This window comes from Parasteatoda tepidariorum, chromosome 8 (genome assembly GCF_043381705.1).
Source record: "Parasteatoda tepidariorum isolate YZ-2023 chromosome 8, CAS_Ptep_4.0, whole genome shotgun sequence".
Taxonomy (NCBI): Eukaryota; Metazoa; Arthropoda; class Arachnida; order Araneae; family Theridiidae; genus Parasteatoda; species Parasteatoda tepidariorum.
The window spans coordinates 63,908,752-63,931,014 of NC_092211.1; the positions used below are offsets into that span (position 1 = coordinate 63,908,752).

Consider the following 22,263-nt stretch of genomic DNA (forward strand, 5'->3'; position numbering starts at 1 on the left):
TGGCATACATAATCTACATGATAATAATATCCACTTTTTAAACTAATGAGTTCAATATTAAATTTATTTAACATTTTGAATTTTTCCTTAATTTATATCATTTCTTAAGGTGTATGGAGAATTTTCAAAATGCATTATAAAGTTATAGTCATGTAAAAAATTTAAATGACGTGTATCTTTATTTCGATTGATAATATATAAAAACATTCAAATAACACAATTAACATTAATGATATTGTATATATATATTACAATATTATGAAATAAGGTGTGATAAAAAAATTATAACCTTCCATTAGTTGATAACAAAACAAGGCACCATGTGTGGTCAACCTCAACAAGTTTCATTGTACTAGTTCTTTAAGAAAAATATTTTTTTTTCTGTTAAGCCTAACACAATCAAAACTGTGTAATCAGCTTGTACTTTGAATTAGTCTCTGTATTGTACCTTGAAGCGGTCCAAGGTATGTGCGACTAGTTCACTTGGCACAAATATACTTCTGTGTAGACTCTGTTAGCTGTAGGCTTGTCGTGATAGAATAACAAATTATGGCTCATTTCCTTCCATTAAATGATAACTAAAGAAGGCACTCAAAAGTGGTCACCCTCAACAGCTTCACTGTAACAGTTCTTTAAGAAAGATTTTTTTTCTTGTTAGGCCTAACAGAAGCAAAATTGTTTAAGCTGGTTTTACATTGGATTAGTCTCTGTTTTGTACCTTGAATCAATTCAAGGTACATATATGCTTTCTCGTTTACTCTATTGGCTGTAGACTTGGTAGAAACAAAATATGTAAAATATTGTGTGTTCATAGTAAAGCTATACGTTTTAATATATTCCAATCAAATACACTTAGTTATTAAGCTTATGATTAATTTCCGTTATTTGAGATTATGCAGGCTACACAAAAAATAACTTTTAATTACATGAATATCCAAATTAGATCAAGAAACAAGTTTAAAGGAAAATAACTAAAATTGAATTTAATTCAAGGAGTAGGATACACTGATTTTACAACATCTTGCGCTTTCTATCAATTTTTATTGCTTCATAAAATAATATTTTTTTTGAAGTGTGTGTCAGAGTTCATTCACATAAAACTTTATTAATAGACAAACATATATTTCCCACAAGATTTCTAAGTTTCAGTTTACTAAGTTGACTTATAAAAAGTCAACTAAGTTAACTCCAGTTTACATTTTTAAGTTTACTAAGTTGTTTTTACTTTTTGCATTAAAATGATTTTGGAAACAACATTTGACTCTTAATATTTTATAGTATAAAAAATGTAATCACTGTAAAACAATCGAAATACCGGTATAATTTTTTTTATATATATACCGCCAAAATATTAATTTCTATCAATGATTTTTTTTTTCAGAGATCAAGAGATTTAAGAGTAAATTGCATTTATCTCCAATATATTTTTAATACATGCAAACAAACTATCTAATTTTTAGTAAAAAACGCTAATAAAAAGCCTGCTCTGGTACAATATTTCGGTTAATAGTGTTTTAATACTGTAATTTGAAAAAGCCTGTCTTTAAAATGTTTTTATTCGGTTTCTGTTGTTTACAATCAGTCATATATAAATTACTGTGAACAAAATTACTGAATATGTCTCTAGAGCAAAGCTACAAAAACAAGATAAAGTTATTTTTTAACATTCTTACTGCTTTCTAAATTATTTATTTATTGAAAATTTTTCAAAAAACTATGCATTTTATTTTTGCTATTCAAATTATTCAGAAAATAAATCTCTTAATTATGAATTGCATAATAGCGTGTACTATTTAGTATGAAAACAATACTACCTAAGAAATTAAGAAACTAAATTTGAATTTCCTTGTTATAATTTCATGAAAATTATTTTCTTTTAAACTTTGAAATATATAAGACATAGTATATATCACTCATAATTATTTTATGCATAGTACATCATTGATACTCTTCTAGAATTAACTTGACATTGTGTGTTCAATTGTTGACATTGTGTATTCGGTATTATATGAATTAAATTATAAAATAAATTTGAAATTTTAATTAATATAAAAATATTTATGTCATACTAAGCATATATACTAATAGCATATATACTAAAGTTTTTTTAGACTTGTAAACAGATGGTGAAATACAATAAATGATAACTAGGTCATTTTTATTAGTTAAATATTTACCTTCATTTGGTTACAACCTTTTTGAAATACATTAAGCCTTAACAAATACTTTATATTTAATTATGCAGCTTTTCTTACATGTATACACTTTTATTTCAAATTGCAAAGTTGTTTTAATCATAGATTTTGGATGTATAAATTTGTTCAAACAGATTTTTTAGATTTTTATACTTTAAAAAACTGATTTATAACTTCAAGGAATTTTTTGAGGTTTTTTAAAAAGAAGTGCATTTTTTTAATAAACTCCTGTTTAAATGGAAATAGTCATTCTAAATTCAAATTGAACATTGAAAATACTTAACTTGAGTTTGTTTGTGCTTAAAAAATTTAAAAAGGTGTTGTGACACGCGCAGAACTCATATAAGTTAGATGAAATTTTAAAATAATTCATTTATTTTCTGCAGTGCATTTTTGTAACATTGTGATGTTCTTAGAAGTGTAGAATATAGCGTAGTCAATCAATGTGTAATGCTTTAGATTCCCTCGCTTGTAGATTAGATTAAGTGAGTTTTGTTGATGTGCTTCATAAGTACATAGTTAATGTAGCAAATTAAGTATTTTTTAGTGATAGTAATCTGATTAGTAATCGCACAAATGTTACATATTTACATTAGTAGAAATGTTAGATCTAGAATAAGTCAATAAACCTATCCAAACTAGCAATATTGATTATTATCCAAAAAATTAATATTAAAATTTCTGGGGTGTGACTAATTTAAACCGTTTGATTATTAAATTAATTATTACCGTTTAACAAATTTTTAAAAATTTGGCTCATGCATAAAGAAGTGAAATTCTATTTAAGTATTAGTCTGCTTTATTATTTACTATAAGAAAAATACTTGAACAATTATTACCAGTTAATATAATTTTTTTAAAAAACCATGAAAGTGGCCAAACTTACAAAGTATTGCCCATTATTAAATTATTTAAAAATACCATCATTTATTTAATTAAGTTAAAATTGAAATTAGAAAATGATTTTTAAAAAATTTAGCTCATGCATAAAGAAGTGAAATTCTATTTAAGTATTAATATGTCTGTTTTATTATTTAACTATAAGAAAAATACTTGAACAATTCATATAATTTTTTTAAAAAACCATGAAAGTGGTCTAACTTACAAAGTATTACCCATTATAAAAGTATTTAAAATTGCCATCACTTATTTATTTCAGTTAAAATTGAAATTAGAAAATGATTTTAAGAAATTACAATCTTTATATTGATTTTCTATACCATTATAGCAATTACTATAGAGTAAAAGGTAATATAGCTGTTAAGAAAATGATGCACATTAGTAAGATCTTTAAATAATATTTTCATTGAAAAATTATTAAAATTTGAACACGTTTTAAGCTAGTTATAGCTTTTGTGAAAAATAACTTTTTATTTTACTCAATAATACGCTTGATTTTAAATTTAAAAAAAAAAAAAACTTAATACGGAGAAAGGAAAATTTAACTGATTCCTGTAAGTAGCCATGTCAGTTTGAAAAAGTTCGGTTCATTTAAAACCAAATTAATTTAACGGAATCGAATTAATAAAAAACAAGCAAAGTTAATAAAATAATCAATTTAAAAAGCACCTCAATTGATTTCATATGTATTATTTTATTACAAAATAGTAAAGATTGCATAACTTACAAAATACTGCCTTTTCCTAAAAGTATTTTAAAATGTCTTCATTTATTTAAAGAGAAGTTAAAATTGAAATAAGAAACCAATTTCAAGAACTCACAAGTTCCATAACTATTTCCTCAAACATTACGGTAATTTCAATGGATCAAAAGGCGTATATCTAAAAAAAACCTGATGCACATTAAAATATTCTTTTAGATAACATTCTTCAATGCAACATTATTAAAATACGTACTCATTTTAGCTAAGTTCAAGATACTTTAGTAAAAATATGAAGAAATATGTTTTTATTCAAATCAATAATTACAACTGTTTATCAAAGAAGAAGGACAGAGAGAGAGAGAGAGAGGGAGAGAGAAAGAGAGAGAGAAAGAGAGAGGGAGAGCTTAATACAAAGAAGGTGAAATTTCACTAATTCTTGCAAAAAACTATTTCAATTTGAAAAGTTCTGTTTATTTAAAACAAAATTATCCAAATAAATAATTTAATAATCTCATCTAACAATTTTTAGGAAAAAAAATAATGGGACATTCACAAAATATTTTTATTGTTTTTTTCTGGCATTCAAAAAAAAAAGTAATCACTCACAAATTATTATTTTTATTGTTTGTTTACATTGGAAAAAAGAAGTAAAGGTTCATTCACAAATTATTTTTACTTTTCACCTGCATTCAATTAAAAAAAGGAAGTAAGAGGTCATTCTCAAATCCTTATTTTTTATTGTTTACATACATTCAAATCCGATGAAACATTTCATTTGAAAATATAAACTAATATAAAACAATATTAAATCATCAAATGATTCCAACTGAAAGATCAATGAGTAATAAAATTTTAAAACAACTAATAAGAGAGAGGTGTAATTTTAAATGAAATTTCTAAATGTAATTCAATTTCTTTTTCATTTATATTTACTTAAAATAATACATTTAATTAATAATTTTCACTACAGTTTCATTTGTAACTAATGCTGTTGTATTTAAATTTCATAAAATATGTTTAGAAGTCTCATGTTAGCGCACTGAGTTTAAGTAGTTTTATTTCTTCAATTAGTTATGGCATGTTTTTATTATAAAAAAAAGTTTCTCTTTCTTTATCTTTACTCTAAGCACTAACAATAACAAATGAACCTTTCTAAAATAAAAATTAATAACTTTTTGCTTTTGTTGCTATTTAAAATGTCAAAAATTTGGAAACAATTAGTTGAGTCCTTTAAAACCTTTTAACGTCTAATTTTTATTCGCAATTTGGAACAATTTAACTTTATTTAAAGACAGAAACATTTAAACTGATATCACACCTTGTAAAACATCAACCAATTCGTTTTTGTACTGTAATTCAAAACTTTAGATTTTAAATTTCGAATTCAATTGTGGTCATTTTTATTAACTTTATTTAATTTATACAGATATTTTTATGCTTAATCATCTTGCTTATTTGCAAATCAACCTAATTCAGAGCATTTGAATACTTTAACAAGCGTATTCCTGAATCAATCAACCTATTGCGGAATATTTGTGTACTTAATATTAGACTTAATTTTTATCAAATACCTTTTTATATTTGAATATTAAGGAATGCATAGTGTATTTACTGTTTAATAAACTTAAATCAGAGAGCTTTTATATTTTGGTATTACTAATCAGATCTTTAAATAATTATCAGAGATTCCAACTTTCCAAACTATCAATCACCATTAAATAGTACAATAACATAGAAGTGTATACAGTTAAGGTTGTGAAATTAAAGTTAGCGCAATTTTAAGGTGTATATACCATTAAATTCTACATAGGTATATGATAATAATAATATTTTGTATGAATTTACTATTAATTAAAAAGGTAACAATTTGATAACGGTGCTAAATTAAAAATTATGTAACATCGAAATTTTATACTTCTTTATAAAATGTTAAGATTAAACTTATTCCCTTTTTTGATTAAATTAGCATTAGCCCTTATTGCTTTTTTTTCAAACTGCATTTGAACTAAAAAAAAATTTTCTCACGACATTTTAGATTTGAGTTAATGGTCTTTTGCTTTCGTATACTAGAGAAGATTTACTTTCAGTGCAGATTTTCTAAAATACAAAAAGAGGAGATTTTTTTTATTCCGCATATCCATCAAATTGTTTTTGTTTTTTCTAAATGTTTAAAGAGTAGAAAAAAATATCGCAAATTAGTTGCAAACAACATTTTTTATAATCCTTGGTCGTTATAGTAGAAACCTTACTTAAAACATATTATCCAACTTTTATTTTCTCCCTTTAAATTTATAAACAACAAATTTTCATAATTCGTGGCTGTTACAAGAGAAACCTTAATTAAAACAGATTATGGAAAATGAATTATCCAACTTTCATTTTTTCCCTTCAAATTCATAAATTTTTTTTTATAATTCTTAGTTGTTATGGGAGAAACTTTATATAAAACAGATTATGGAAAGTGGATTATATAACTTTTTTAAATTTTCTACCATTAAATTCATAAGCAACAAATTTTCATAATTCTTGGTCGTTATTCTCAAAAACCGTAGATTGTATAACTCAACCGTAACACCGAAATCTTATGACATCGTAATAATTGCAGTTAAATCGTATTAGTTGGCACCTCTGAGTAACATATGTAATAGCTAAAATTTATTATACATTAAGGAAGACGAAACTATGCTAAAAGTTTCACATTATTTTGTATAATTTTCTAATTTTTTTCTGATGCAAATAAATGCTGTAATTAGTGCTGTTGTTCGTAGAATTGTAGAAAATGCTAGCACAGTAGGATAAATGTGTAACGCTTCGAGCTGCACCGCATGCATTCTAGAGTCAAAAGTAATGCTGGTATACCATGGTTAGTAAGTGCTGCTTATCAAGGTTAGTAAGTACTGCTTAGCATAGTAAGTGCTTTATCATGGTTAGTAAGTCCTGCTTAGTGCCTTTATTTAGCTCGGTATTTTCTCAAGCTTTATGCAGTTGCACTCAGGGAAATGTATGTTTAAGAAGCATAATATTAAATATTTAAAAATTTCTTACAATCAAATATTAAATAACAATTTGGATTTTCAAAGAACTTACAAAATGAGCAACACCACTTACTCCTGTATTGAAAATGATTCTTACTATAATAATTAACTTTGCCTAATACGAAAATCTATTGGATTTGGATGGAAAATCATAGATTTAAAGAAAGCAAAGTAATTCTTCCTCTACTAGAAGCATTCTCGTAAGAGCCCATTATAAGTCCAGAGGGCCACGGGGGTTATAACTTTACAATTTTCTGACCATCGGCCTGATTGAAGTTAAGATTAAGACAAAATTAATTAGGCTTAAATGTTAGGCTTAACTTGACTGTGGTAATGTGGTCAGCATTTCACAAAAGGGAAATGAAGGTAAGCTTCATTTAAAATGATCTGCATGGTGGCAAGTTTGTGTCAATGATTTGAATGTCTTTTTTTTCACTCGGGTTTGAGCTCAAAAGACCAAGGATGAGATTTAAACATTACGAGTTGTTCTTTCTATTGTTTAATGTCGACGCTAAGTAAATAAAAAGACCGTTGGTTCAGTGTATAGATTGCTTACGTACTAATCATTCAAACTCCAATAGATCTCAGCCTGTACATGTCATATATATATGGGAATACTCGCTGAATTTAATTGAAAAATTACTCTATAAACAAGACTTTGCCATAATACTCAATAAAATGAATAAACAGGAATATAAAATACATATGCATAAAAGGAATTCCTTTTTGTTTTTAGTGGAATTCTATGTTGCAAGGCTAAGTGTACTAAAATCCTTGCAAAAATCAACCAAAAAATGTAAAAAGTAAAAGTAAAATTTTTCCAACAAATTGATTACAGATCAAAATTAATGTCTAGAAAAAATTTCCTTTATCATTACCATGTAAATAAAATGCTTTTGAAGGCTTTGCATGCATAAGAAAATCCTATGACAGTTATTTCAATTATAACGAAAGTTACAATTATTCGAGTAAATAATATTTGTATTACGCATGATAATATATCGAAATTCAGATAGTAAGATATAAAAAATATAGATATAAAGAAACATAAAAAACATAGATATAAAATATAGATCTGAAGACAGAAACCTTTTTAAAAATAACTTCTTCCCTGAGTACACTGATCAGCAATGAAATGTGTAATGGCTTCAATTAGTGCATGGTGGCAACGCTGTAGAATTAGTGTGTGTTGATGCGATGATGACCTTAACTTAGTGCGCTTGCTGCCCATTTGTCCCAGGAGATCTCTTCGACATGTTGCTGCCCATGCTGACCATCTATCAGGAGTACGTGAGAAATCACCACTACAGTCTCCAGGTATTGGCAGAATGTAAGCAGAGGGAGAAATTTGTCGCAATCCTCAGAAGACTCGAAGAAAAGTCCAGCCTTCAGGGGAGAACGCTGGAAACCTTCCTAACGTACCCAATGCATCAGGTAAGTATGACTCCATCTCACTGTCTGTCGGTAGCCTTCGAGATTGCAAATCTTTTCTCTGAAAATTTAAATTGTTCCACTCTTTGACAAACCTATTATTGATAACGTAGGAGATATCTAACAAAATAATCAATTGTAACAACATAACATTATACACAAACGTTTTTAACATAACAATGAATCAGATAAGTAGACAATCATTTAATAAATATTTTTCGTTGATAAGTGCTGTTGTTTGTATTGCCACTTGCCAATGCTAGCAAGTCTGCTTGGGAAACCAAGCAAATTTAATGCAGAGGGTGCGTTTCTTGTTTTTCAGTGGCGCGATATATGGCCAAGAATACGATTTCAGCCACACATACACTTCCCAATCTGTTTTGCAGGACAAACCCATTCATACATCCATTCATCCAAAGATCGTAATTTTTACCTCGACTAGAGAATGCTCAATCTCCTGTTCAGTACCCTGAGAGGTATTGATTTGTTATGGAAACTTAAGGAACTTTGTGACCCCCGCATATTTAAGTTGCACCAGTCTCTATTTTATACACGGGGTTTCTTCGGCCGTGGGTATTCAATCTCCTGTTCTCACGAACACGAGTCCAACGTCTTACCAACCAGACTATCTCGGTCCGTCGATAAGTGTGCAATATAGTATTGAAAAATTCAACCCAGAATTTTCAACTTTGAGATATTTTAATATGGCTCATTTTTCTAACATACCGAATGTTTACACTTTAAAAAATCCGGAATAAAATTACTGTTAAGAGTACTGGCACCCTGTGTGCAGAATCCGTCAAATCTATTTTTACCGTAAAATGTTATTCCATAATTTTTACCGTGATGTTTATTTAATTACAGAGAGCCAGTGATTTTTTAATGAATATTACTGTCAAATTTACGGTATATCAGATTTTTTTGTTGTTCAAAATTTGACGTAAAAATGCATTTTACCTTAAAAAAACTGGCTTGTATTTTTGCAGTAATGTGACCCGGAATTCATTACAAGGTAGCTGAAAGCGCGTTCTTTGTTCGGGATAAAAAAAATCAATAAATCAGGACTGAACAATACTACAGAACCTTACACATACAATACGGATGCTGCACTTCAGGTGACAGTACTTACTACCGTAATTTGAACAAGAATTTTTCACCGGTAGAACTTAGAATCTATCTAGCAAAACAATCATTTATAAACTATCCTACTAAGATAAGTATACTCTTATTTATTCACTGTACTTATTTTGCATGCGTGAACAACTTTATTACAAAATTGTATCCTTAAGTTGCGACAGTAAGATCTGATCTCTAAACTTAAATATTATTCAATTTTCCAGCATGCCAAGCATTCATAACAATCTAACTAACAAAAGAATCAATCCTAACGTTTCTTCACTCCGAAACATTCCTAACAGTTAACAAAAACTTGAAAAAGTTTAAGCTCCTAAAAGTAGCCTCAGTAGTTTGATATTTAAATCTCAAAAGCTTTAAACGGTTTTAAACACCTTAAAATGAATTCAGAAACTAAAATTATTCTTAAATTCAAAGCTCTTAGAATCTCAAGCAGTTTTAAATTCCTGTAAATCGTTTCATTAATGACAAACAATTTTAAACTCATAGAAATAGCTTTATTAATATGAAGAAGTTTCTTTTCTCTTAGAATTGGCTTCAGTAGCTCGATAACTAAAGCTTCAACTGAGTGAAAAAATTTAAACTACTATAAATGGCTTCAATAATAAGATTTAGATTCTTATAAATGTATATAAAGGTTGATGTATTAGCTTCAATGCTTGAAGAAATTTCACCCCCTCCCCTCATAAATGACGTAAGCATTTTAAAGAAATTTGAAATTTCCATGAAAAACTTCAGATTGACATTACTTTTTATGAAATTAATATTGTAGAGAAAATTTTCAAGCTGTTCAGAGACACAATTCATAATTGAAATTTTTAAATAGTTCCTTTAGTATTCGGAATAATTTTTGAAAGTAGAAAACTTTGTTTAATATCAGTATCAAATCTATACATTCATACATTGGTAAGAATGTTAGCATTATAATAGTGTTGTTGAAATGTTGACTATTGTAACACGAAATTATGATACGTGATTAGAGATTGAGGATTTAAATAAACTAAAGTAATCATAAAAAACATGAACATGAAATTGCATAAACTTAAGGATGTAGCTTAAATTGTGGATTTATGTATATAGTATGATATTTTTAATCATTTTTACAAGAACAAAAATTCATTTCTCTGTAATCTCTTATTTATTACATCTAAAATATTTACATTATTACATAAAAATATTTATATTATTTCCGTCTAAAAAGTATACAATTAAATATAAGATAAAATATTCAAATCATGACTTAAACACATACATACGGAGTTTGAAACTTTTATTATTGGCTAATTAGCTAGATTTCCGTTTCGTTTTAAAAAATATGCAATCAAACTCATCCTTTAAAATAGATATTTATGAACTTTCCAAACAGTCTACACTTTAGTAGATGAACGTTACTTGTTTCATACAATTAAATAAGATTGTAACAGATTTTGTTCTTTAGGATATATTCTGCCTATGTATTACAATAATAATTAGGTGTCGTTTCTTTTTATTTAGGTACCACGCTACATTATCACACTTCATGAACTTTTAGCTCACACGCCGCACAATCATGTAGAAAGAAAATCATTAGAAAATGCTCGCGCCAAACTAGAAGAACTATCTAGAGTAAGATCATTATTATTGACAATGAAAAAAATACGTATTTATTTCTTAATGTTATGTTTTTTAATATTTTTAAACGAGGATAATTGAATATTTTTTTAGTTTGAAAACTTGTGAACTTGTGAAATTTGATTTTTTTTATCTATTAAATTATTTAAATTAAACTACCTTTCTATTGCATCGATTGTAATTGAAGCACTTTCTGTCAACGTTTCATTAAATATTTAAATGAAATGATGATTCAATTAATTTTTATTTATATATTCTAAAATAATATTTATGTTTTCAAAAAAATTCTTATGTTTTAAACTAATATTAAATAAAATGTTTTATATAAAAATGTTTTTATTAGTCTTACAGTTAAAATTTTTACTTTGCTAGAAATTTTAGACTACATAAGTATATATGATTTAACAAAATCTATGTAATACAGAAAAATTATACATTTTATTTCCCTGTAGAATTGGGGATTGATAAATTAAAAATTAGAAATGTGTTTTTTGCAAAAAAAGTTTAATTAAAAAAATTAACAACGATATTTTTCAACTTTAGTACAATGTAAAAAAGGGTTTCACGAAATTGAGCAAAAAAATTATGAGTTTGAAAACCCCATGTATTCAAAACTGAAGCAATGCTTACTCAGTTTTGATAAAAATGTATAATCTCAGAAGTGATGTTGAATTAGGGAAGATTCAAAACTGGGATCTCTAGGATTCAGAATGATCTAACCACTATAGTTACACAACCTAGTCCAGATTGAGTTCAGAAGCTTTTTATAGTGGCAGCTGCAATGACATATCATGACATGCATTCTATTCGATTAAAAGTTCTTAAGATACAGCGAAATAATCAAAAAGTAAAATTAAAATTACTGAATTAGCTATTTAAACTATATTATAGAAATTGCAATACTTTGTACCATTAAAATAGAAAATTAGTATTGCTACGACCAGTACGTAAAGCTTCCTAACTTATCCTAAAGATTGGTGCTTTGGTTAGAGCACCCTACTACACTACTACGACACTGAGGTACAAGGATCGAATCCTACCGGCAGCCAACGAACATTTTCTTCGCACATTTCCTACGCCACATCACATTTGAGACTAGGTATATAGCTCAATATGCTGTTTCAATTTTGAATACAAGTGGTTTTCAAATTCGATTATTATTTGTTTTTAAACTATTTGTTTTTAAACTATTATCTCAATTTTGGAAGAAAAAATATTATTTTTCGCAGTGTGCAGTTTATGCAAGTTAAAACATGTTTATTAATTTTAAAAAAATTATAACTTTCGATCGTGTAAAAACTGATTGATATGCATAACATGACAAAATAAACTCACAACGTGATTCACGTAACACAAACGTGATAAAATATATGATGATGATATTTATACCTCTAGTCTGAATTGGATTTATCCACAAGTGCATTCACCGTAAATACCTAAAACGCATGCACATGTATCACCATAAGGTCTTTGAGTACTAAATTAGCCCAGTGGCATCTGCTTTACTGCACTTGATGCAAAAAAAAGAAAACATGGGAAATATCCTAGGTTTTTTAAATGTCAGGTTGATAGCCCAATTAAAGTGGATTGATTTCTCAAATAAAAATATCGGAATTAAATTTATAATAATAATGAAGAAAATTGACCTTACATTACATCATTACATGGAGAAATTAGTAATAACATTACTGTTTATTTTATCCAAATCATATTTTTGGTTAATGGATCCAAAATATACGGTATATTAAACCATTCATTTCGTAATTTTACCGTCCATGTGGTAACGGTTGACGGGAAATTCTGGTTTTCAAAATTATAGTTCTTATAACTACACATTTAGTAACAAATACCCCAGTGAAGAGTAAATTTAACCGAATAAATGGTTTTTATGCCATGGTCTATGGTATAATGATGAAGGTACCAAATTTTACCACTCACCAAATTTTTTCATGCATTATAAAACCATATTCCATTTCTTAATCATTACCGAAGGGCTTAGGTACACATTACCGAGCCGGAAACACTATAACTTTTACTATATTCTTATAGTTTTCATCAAAATTCTTTCTCAATATACATATCAAGTAAAGATTTTTTTTCTGTGAGAAAGCTTCAATAATTTCCTCTCATAATGTTTAAAAATGTATTGTATTAAAAATGAAGGTAATTTTTTTGTTCTTTTTTTTAGCAAATGCACGATGAAGTAAGTGAAACCGAAAATATTCGAAAAAACCTAGCGACTGAAAGAATGATCGCTGGTGGTTGTGATATTTTATTGGATGTCAATCAAGTTTTTGTTAGACAAGGTAAATATTTACTTTTTAAAACAATTATTTTTATTAAATTCGAGTATAATATTTGTGTGTTTCATTAAAATTTACGAACTCAAAGTCGATAGAAGTTTTTACTCGCAAATATAGAAGTTTACAGAAAAGCTTAAGGGTCAAAACAATATGAAATTCCGTTTTCATAAATGGGAAATATTTATTCATGATTTTGAAGAAAAAAAAAATCAAAATTTTTGTAACATTTAGTAATTTACCAAGATTCGAATTTAATCATCCCCAAATACATTATTTCAGAAGTCATTCTTTTTTTAAATATCAACGGTTTGTTCATATGGTCCAAAAACATTTTGAAATTTGAAAAAAAAAAAAAAGATTTTTAAACATTTTTTTTTTCAAATTTATAGCAGTTTAATTTTAAAAAAGGAACATATGATCTAGATTTTGAAACTTTTATTTTATAAATAGTACAGTAAAGTAATAAGCTCAAATGACGTCAGACATCTGGCAGGAGCCGTGGTGGCTCAGGGGATAGAGCACTCGCCTTCCAATAAGGTGAACCGGTTTCGATTCCCAGCAATGGCTGGTCGCTACGAGTTCTGCTCCAGGCTCACATTAACTACAGTGCTGACATAAAATATTCTCAATATAAGACAGATCATGGCTTTGATTCCCCTCACCTGTGGATGGTTTCGTGTTTTTACTCTCCATGTAAAGCAAGTGCGGATTACTCTCTTGTCTTATGGATTGGGTTTCAAATTATAAGGCTTCGAGGTTGAAAATTTGTAGTCGTGAACTCAAAATTGGGGCGGCTATTCAACGCCGGTAATGAAACAAAATAAAATAAAACCATCTGGCATAAAAGTTCTACCAAAAATGTTTCAAATCTCCGTGTGTTAGGTTTTAGCAGAAAGAAGACAAAGCCTTACAGATTGCTATTTGAATTGCCTTTGATATAGTGTTTTAAGCTGAATAAAATGTTTTTTCCCAATGAATTGCATTAGTAATTTAGAAGCTGTAAGAATTTTAAGTGTAAAATGTACAAATTTGTACTGAACCTATTAATACATATAAAACAATTATCTATGAAAATGAAGTACTGATGCCTATGCATCTTGTTACGCTGAATTTATTAATACCCAATCTCCAGATAATATAAATAATAGCTCCGAAGTAGCAGGGAGTTTTATCTATAAAAAATACTATTTTCGACTGTTACTTTTTTTAAACAGGAATTATTCTTTGAAGTTATTCCTTTTATCGACTACAATTTAATTTAATTCAAGTAAGCGTAAAATATTTATCTAAAACAATGTATCATTTTCTAATTAGCTACTAGGACTAACGAATAAACTATAAATATTTACTAGAAATGAACAAAATATAAATATTTACATTTCAAAAATAGTTTTTTTACATATAAAATTTCTGCAAATGTCTAATCTATGGGTACTATTGTAAAGAACTTCATCTCATTTAATTCTGTGTAAAATAAGTAAATAAAATAAAAAATCATCGGAAACAATACCTTCTTTTTCCAGATAGCAACATAACATTTAAGTTTTTTTTTTACCGTTTTCAATATTTCTTTCTTAATTGCAATATTTAAGTTTCTTCCTTAATTAACCTCCATTCCATCAAAATATGGCACGTTATGCAGATCATTACGCATCAGTATTTACTAATGTAATGTTATATATCGCAATATCTTACTAATTACAAGGACGAGGATTCTTAGCAGTTTCTTGATGGATTGAAATTTCTTAATTCAGATGAAAGCTAAAAATAAAACTTTTATTGCACCATACGAATATTCAGAAGTATTACAATCAGTTTCTAATTAAAAAATATGTACTTTTAGTTGCAGTCATTTTATCAGTAAATAATTTTTAAAATTTGAGTGTTTTAGATAAATGAAAAAATAGCTAGGAAATAAAATTTATAAAACTTTAATAAATCAGAATATTGTGCATAAACAGTATAAATATGCATCTTATATGTATTTAGAAAACTATCAAAAAATTTTGTGAACAAAAGTATTTAATCTTTTTACGTTACAATAAGGAACTACCGTGAAGTTCTAAAATGTTTAAAAACATTTTCGTAATTTAAATGTAAGAATTTATCGCTTCACTTGTACTTAGATCACTTTCGCGAAATAATAATTGTAAAATTAAAAGTATTCTTTAAACACCATTGTCAAATTTTTAAATAAAAGGCATTGAATATTTATTCTCATATTTCGAAAATTTGGTTTAAGTTAATAAATCTTTTTAATGTTTTTTTTTTTAAATTTTTTTCTAAATTATTCTATACTGCCCGAAGAAAAAAAATTTATTAAAATTATGTTCTGTATACTAATGGCATTTATAGCAAAAATAATAATTCTGGTAGATAAAACTAAAATATACGGTGTTTAAACTATTCATTTAGTAACTTTTCAATTACTATTATAAAGGTTTACTGGAAATCTGGTTTTCAAAAGGATAGTTCTTATTACCAAATTTCTAGTAAATGATACAAAACTGGAAAGTAAATTTAACCAAATAAATTGCTTCTATGTCATGCTCTAAGATATCATGGTAAAATTACCCAAATTTAATCATTATTCGCAAAATTTTACTACATATTATAATATCCTTTTTATTGTTAACTTTATCAAAATAATTACCAAAGCGTTTCGGCAAATATTACCAAGCCTTTTGGCGTTCGGAACCGCCGTAAGTTTTACCACATTCTGATAGTATTAACCATACTTTTTTTTACCTCGAAATGCTTAGGTGTCTGCTTAGGTGAGAACAATTCGGTGAATTTTAAATTTTATTTTAAAATTTTAAACTCTGCTCGCAATAACTAAGACCGAGACCACAAAACTAACTATAATGAATTGAACTTGCGGGAATAATATTTACTTTAGTTGCTTTTTAGGTGCTTTAGGTGCATACCTTCATTTTTAATTTTTTTAAAAATGTTCTCTAGCTTTCAGTTTCAATCAGAAAGTGAATTAGATGTATCTCAGTATAAAATGTGTATTAATCATGTTAATAATAATAAGTTCGAAATAATAAGTAATAAGTTAATTATGAAAATAACAAGTAATAAGTTAGTTATAACAGAAAAAATGCACTTATTTTCACAATTTTAACTCATGGGTATTATGTTTTTAAAAAACAGAATTGCAAGAAAAATAGAAAATTTATAAATTGGGAAAATATTTTCTCTTTTTAAACACAGCTATAAATTTTTTTTTTACTTCTTACAAATATCAAAAGAGCCTGCATAACTAGATTCAATTATGATAATACTACCTAATACTATTATAGACCATTGCATTTTACGTCATTACTAGAAATATATATTGATGCTGTAAACCTTTTATTAATACGTCATATTAACGTTATAAAATCTGTATCAACGCGTTATATTAACGCTATAAACAAGTTGTTACTACGATTGTTAGTTTTATTATTACAATGAGAATAAAAGCTCGCTCAAATCTACCAAAATATGGTAAAGTTGACCGTATTCCTTCCTCTATAGGAACCATAAGAAGCTCGGTAACTGTTGATGATGAAGCACTTTGGTATTGAATCTTGGTAAAATTAACAATCAAATAGGGTTTTAAAATAGGGTAAAAGTTTGGAATTTTATCATGATACCTTAGAGTATGGCATAAAAACCATTTATTTGGTTAAATTTACTTTTCAATTTTGTATTTACTAACTGTGTGGCAATGAGAATATAATTTTGAAAACCCAGAATTTACGGTAAAACCGTTACCATGTGTGCGGAAAAAATACCGAAAGAATGGTTTTAATATCGTATATTTTTGTTTTATTTGCAGAATTTATTTTTACCAGAAATATCTTTAAAATATAGTAGGGTAATTTTACTAGAATTGTTTGCTCCATGTTGAAAAATATTATTGTTATAAACTTATAAGACCTGAACTACCACAAACATACATGTGTTGATATTAAAATGTTTTATTCATTCTTTTAATAGAAAGAAATATGTCATTGTCTTAAACATGTAGAATATAAATTACTGCAAGAGCGTTATTACTAAAATAACATTTTCTTATTAGAAGCATTTCATAATTTTACTTCATTTTAGGAAGCATTTAATTTCCATTTTTTACAGGTAGTGTTGTTCAGGTGTTAGGAAGCGAAAAATCCAAGTTACAGAGACCTCGAATGGGAAAACGGGAAACCGAAGTCGTACGGCAATGTTTCCTATTCACCAATCACATGTTACTCTGTACTCGTTCAACCAATGGGAAGCTTCATTTAATCGAGGTTAGAGCTCTATTCAATTTTTTTTAAAATTTTATAAGCCATTTTTGTTCCATCTTTCTTTTGCTTATGTAAGAATTTACAAGTTTTAGATAACATTTCTCCTAATTGCATTTGTAAATAGTTTATTTTCTATGCTTTTACGCAAAGGGATTTAACAATTTTATGTTCATTTTAAGGTATTATTTAGTAATTTTGTTTTAAATAAATAAATTTTTCTGCCCTATTAAACAAAGCACACATATAACACGTACGGCAATTAATCAAAATAAAACATTGATACTCACAGACTCATTGTTGGCAAAAAACACTGTTTCATAGAATATACAATTAAACACAATATTTTTCTTCGAAATATATGTATAAATTTATGAATAAGGTATATTTTTATGGGAGAAAAGTATCAAAAAATTTATCAGCAATTTTTTTATAAATACAACAATTTTCTAAATATTTTTGAAAGATTCAAAAAAAAAAAATTTCATAAAATATACAATCAAATGCTATATTTTTCTTCAAAATATATGAGTTAGGTTTAATGTGTTATTATATTTTAATAGAAGGAGAATATAAGTAAATCTATTAAATTGTTTTCGTAAATAAAAATATTTTCAAGATATTTTTGATTTTATAATAGTAAATCAAAATGTGTTATGAACTAATTCTAGTAGTATTTTTTTTATAAATTAGCTGTTTTTCATAATTAAAATAGAAAATAGTAATTAAATAGGAAGTAATTCTAAAATAGATGCCTGCCGCAATTATATAACGTGATAGTTAATAATTTTATTTACTTTCCGTCATAAAGTATAATGTATTTTTTAGTGTTATATTGTTGTAATTAGGGTATAAATGTAATTAGGGTATAAATGTAATTAGGGTATAAATTTGTAATAACATTTTTTTAAAAAAAAACTAAATAGAGCTTTGCTCTTAAATAGAATATGAAACAGTCAATAGAAATTTATTTTTTCCCAACGTATTTAGCTCTTAAAATAAAATTTCAATACTTTACTCAATCGACAGTCAAAAGTATTCCTTATTATGAATATTTTTAGTTTTCGAAAATCTTGATGTTTCTCAAAATTAAGAAGTTTCACATTGTAATGATTACATACTATGAACTCAGTTATTCAGAGAGTAGTTCAAACAAGAATTGATTTTTAATAAAGATTTCTCATTTTTACAAATTAATCTAAAATATTCTTAGAAGAAAATATAAAATGTTGGTTAAATTCCGTCATTTCAAAAGTTAAATGAAGTATGAAGGAAATCGGTTTAATAGTTTTCGAGAAAATAATTATGAATAATGAATTCGAAATAATTCGGTTCAATGAGTTATTTAGAATTTTTTTCGTTTAAAACTGCATATTTTTAAATCTTTTTATGAAAAATAACTCAAAATACTTTATGTAACAATTGAACCAAATAATAATGAATTGTTTTTTTAATGATTATTATCTTTGAGTGTTAACTGGTGTAATGATTTTCTTTATTCTTACAATTAGTTTAGTTCCAGAGGTAAGAATACGAAGAAAAAAAAACGTAAAAATAATATTAACTGAATAAACCTTTACACCATTGTCCATTTTAAGCTATTAAAACTTTATTTTCTGATTTAAAACTGCTGTTTGTTAAAAAAAGAATGTGAGTTTTCTCAGAAAAAGCTCGCTGTTGGCCTCAATTTGAGCTAAATCTTATTAAATCCCGATTAATTGAATTTTAAAATAATCGTACATTTTTCGAAATATTTTATTTTATATTTCGGATTTTGTATCAAATTTTATTAAGGAGAGTTTGTTTTTGTTTAAACTAAAAAAGAACAATATTTATTAGTTTAAGGATTACGAATTTTATGCGATAAAAAGAACTCACTTTAACAAATAGAAAACTGGCACATATTTCAAATGTTTTGATTTATTTTGACTGTTGACTTCGTCTGGAAAACCTTTAGAAATTAATCTTTCGTAGTTAAAATTTTTTTTAAAGATGTTCTTATTATTCACTTATAAATTTCTCTTTGCTGGACGATCAGTTAATTAACTAATTCTAACTCTAATTTGGTAACAATTAAAGCCATTTAGGTCTTCGGCTTTTTAAAACTGGTAATTTGTTAAAGTTTTATTATACGAACAAAAAATTTATGCCTTGCAAACTGGAATTTATTATTATGATTTTCTAAGTTTTATAATAAAAATAAATATTTAAAATTTAAAATATTTATAATAAACAGCCCAAGTTTAAAATACTTCTCTTTCGAATTTTAGTTTATTAATAAACGTAGACTTAAACTTTAACAAAAGCTGCTTTAAAAGTTATTCCCCACTTATTAATGAAATGTTATTAAATGTTTGATTGCTAAATTTGAACTAACCATTTTAATTGATCTTTAAATATAAAAATATAACTTTAATTTTAGTTCATTTGCAAGAAATGATTTCTTAGTAAGAAATACAAGACCTTTCTGTTACAAAAGTTGCCATGGTTTCTTAAATCCTATGTTTCTTACAAAGTATAGAATTACGCGTCGTTACTTTTGAGTAAGATTGAAAATTGTTAAAATTAGTTTTAAAAGTACGAAAAATAATATACACCTTCTGCCACATGAAGATATATTAAATTACTTAATTTGAATTTCACGGAAAAAGTCTTGTATCATTTTATTTCAACAAATGTTTGTCCACATTTATTCCCGGTTTCTTCCAGATATGTCAAAATTGTCTAAAGTATGTTTAGAGGATGGAATTTTAATTACAGTAAAATCTTTTTATAAAAAGTTAGTCTTTTTAAGATAGAGAAAGGGAGATCACATTCAAAATATCAAATAAACAGCAAAAGCGCATTTTTTTTAAATTTGTAAAATAGAAATCACGTTATTATTACAAACATGGAATTATTTTAATGTAAAAGTGAAATTAAAACGTGTAAATGTATCAAAAATATGTTAATATAATTAAAAAACTATTTTTTACATAGTGTCAGGACTTTTTATGAATAAAATCTAACAAGGTGGGCAAAAGCAGGGGAAATAATTGAATGGTGAAGCATGCAATGCAATATCACAAAAGTCTCTCTCAAGTTTTTTTCTTCTTTTTTTTCTTGTATTAAAATTTTTTAGAACAGAACGAGATTGGAGCTTGTTTGGTAGAGATTGTAAGTTGTTCTTGGATGAACTTTATGTTGTTTAATTAATGATTATTTAAAAATAAAACTTACCCGTTACTTTTTTGTTATTGCATTGCATGCAAGGCTGTTTAATTATTTCTCTTGCTTTTGTCTGCCTTGTTAGATTTTATTCTTAAAAAGCCGTGCTGTATAGCATATTCGTAAAAAATCCTATCTTGGATTTTTTTATCATTTTTATAATTATCTAAAACTATTTTTCAGGGAAATGACTTAATAGTCTAAGTAATTAGTGTTATTTAGGAGTTAGCGTTTTAAAAACAGAACACTGAAACACCAATTGCTTATTGGTGTTATTCTTTTTACGAACATGTTAGGAATGATACGTTTTTAATATCCTGTTTGTGTAGACAAGTATAAGACTATGACTTTATTTTCGTACTTTTTTAGTTTTAAATTACATGTTTTAAACGTTTATTCTTTATGTATTCGCGAACACAATATTTAATTGTATTGTATAAAAAACTCATTACACTAATTTAAACTTTGGTTTTTGTTGTTTTTGTTTTTTTCCTTTTTATTTCCATTTTTATAAATTTATATTGATGATCTTTTGAATAATATTGTATTAATAATTGGAACTAAGATCAGCATCATTTTCTTCAGTGCTCTATCTGTTTATTGTGAAACTGAAGTATATTACTGGATCTGGAAATAAACTCAGAGTACACTCAAAATCTTAAAATATATTAAATTATTGAGAAGAAAAAAATAAACTTCTTAAAAGGGACATAGACCTTAAAAAAGCATATTAATTTTAAAAAGAGAAGCTTAAAGCAAACAAGAAAAACCTTAAAAAATATAAAGTATATTTACAACTTGAAGTAGACACGAATGCTTATAAAAAAATGACTTTAAAAAAAGCTGAAACTTAAACCTAGCACAAACCCTTGAAAAATATTATTTTTTGAAAAATTATTTTTGTCTAAAAAATAAAAATTGTTCATATGTGTCAATTTTCTAAAGCGTTTGACATAGTCTTCACAAGACGAATTTTAGGGTTTCTACGAATTGCTTTGTTGAAAACCTCATAACAAATACTTGGGAGTCCTTAAAATTCAAAATCAAAATTAAACTCATAAAATTATGCAAAAAAAAAACTTGTCCTTGTGCCGATTTTCATTCCTATTAAGCGCCAGTGAATGAAATTTGAAGATCTTCTATTGGTTAATGTTCGAGACACAAATAATATTTTTTCTTTGTAAATAATTTTGTAGTTACAGTGAAACCTCCAGTAAAAAAACTTCCTCTATTTGTGACCACTTTTGGGATATACTTTTTGGTGAAGAAAACCTGTAAAAGAGACCATCCAAACCTCCTCCAGTGACAACCTCTACACCAAATGCAGAAAAGGTCAAATAAAGAAACACGATAAAGTGTCAAAACAAAAAATATTAACAAAACAAATTAGTAGACTCAAATGTATTCAAAATATTTGTGACTAATTTATAAACTTCTTTTTGACAATCTCTGAAAGAGATCTACAACCTC

The 22,263-nt window shown here is 26.6% G+C and overlaps 1 protein-coding gene across 6 annotated transcripts in view; it reads left to right on the plus strand.

Moving 5' to 3' along the window:
• Positions 1–22,263, plus strand: part of LOC107448889 (ras-specific guanine nucleotide-releasing factor 2-like) — a 331,467-nt gene that overhangs the window by 231,424 nt on the left and 77,780 nt on the right. For 4 of the 6 annotated variants that reach the window (XM_071184120.1, XM_043043791.2, XM_071184123.1 and 1 more), the window contains exons 8-11: positions 8,074–8,267; positions 10,893–11,003; positions 13,198–13,315; positions 17,438–17,592. In XM_071184120.1, the coding sequence (XP_071040221.1) occupies positions 8,074–8,267; positions 10,893–11,003; positions 13,198–13,315; positions 17,438–17,592 (578 nt within the window). The remainder of the gene's footprint in view (positions 1–8,073; positions 8,268–10,892; positions 11,004–13,197; positions 13,316–17,437; positions 17,593–22,263) is intronic. The other 2 variants (XM_071184121.1, XM_071184124.1) reach the window with 1 other exon arrangement.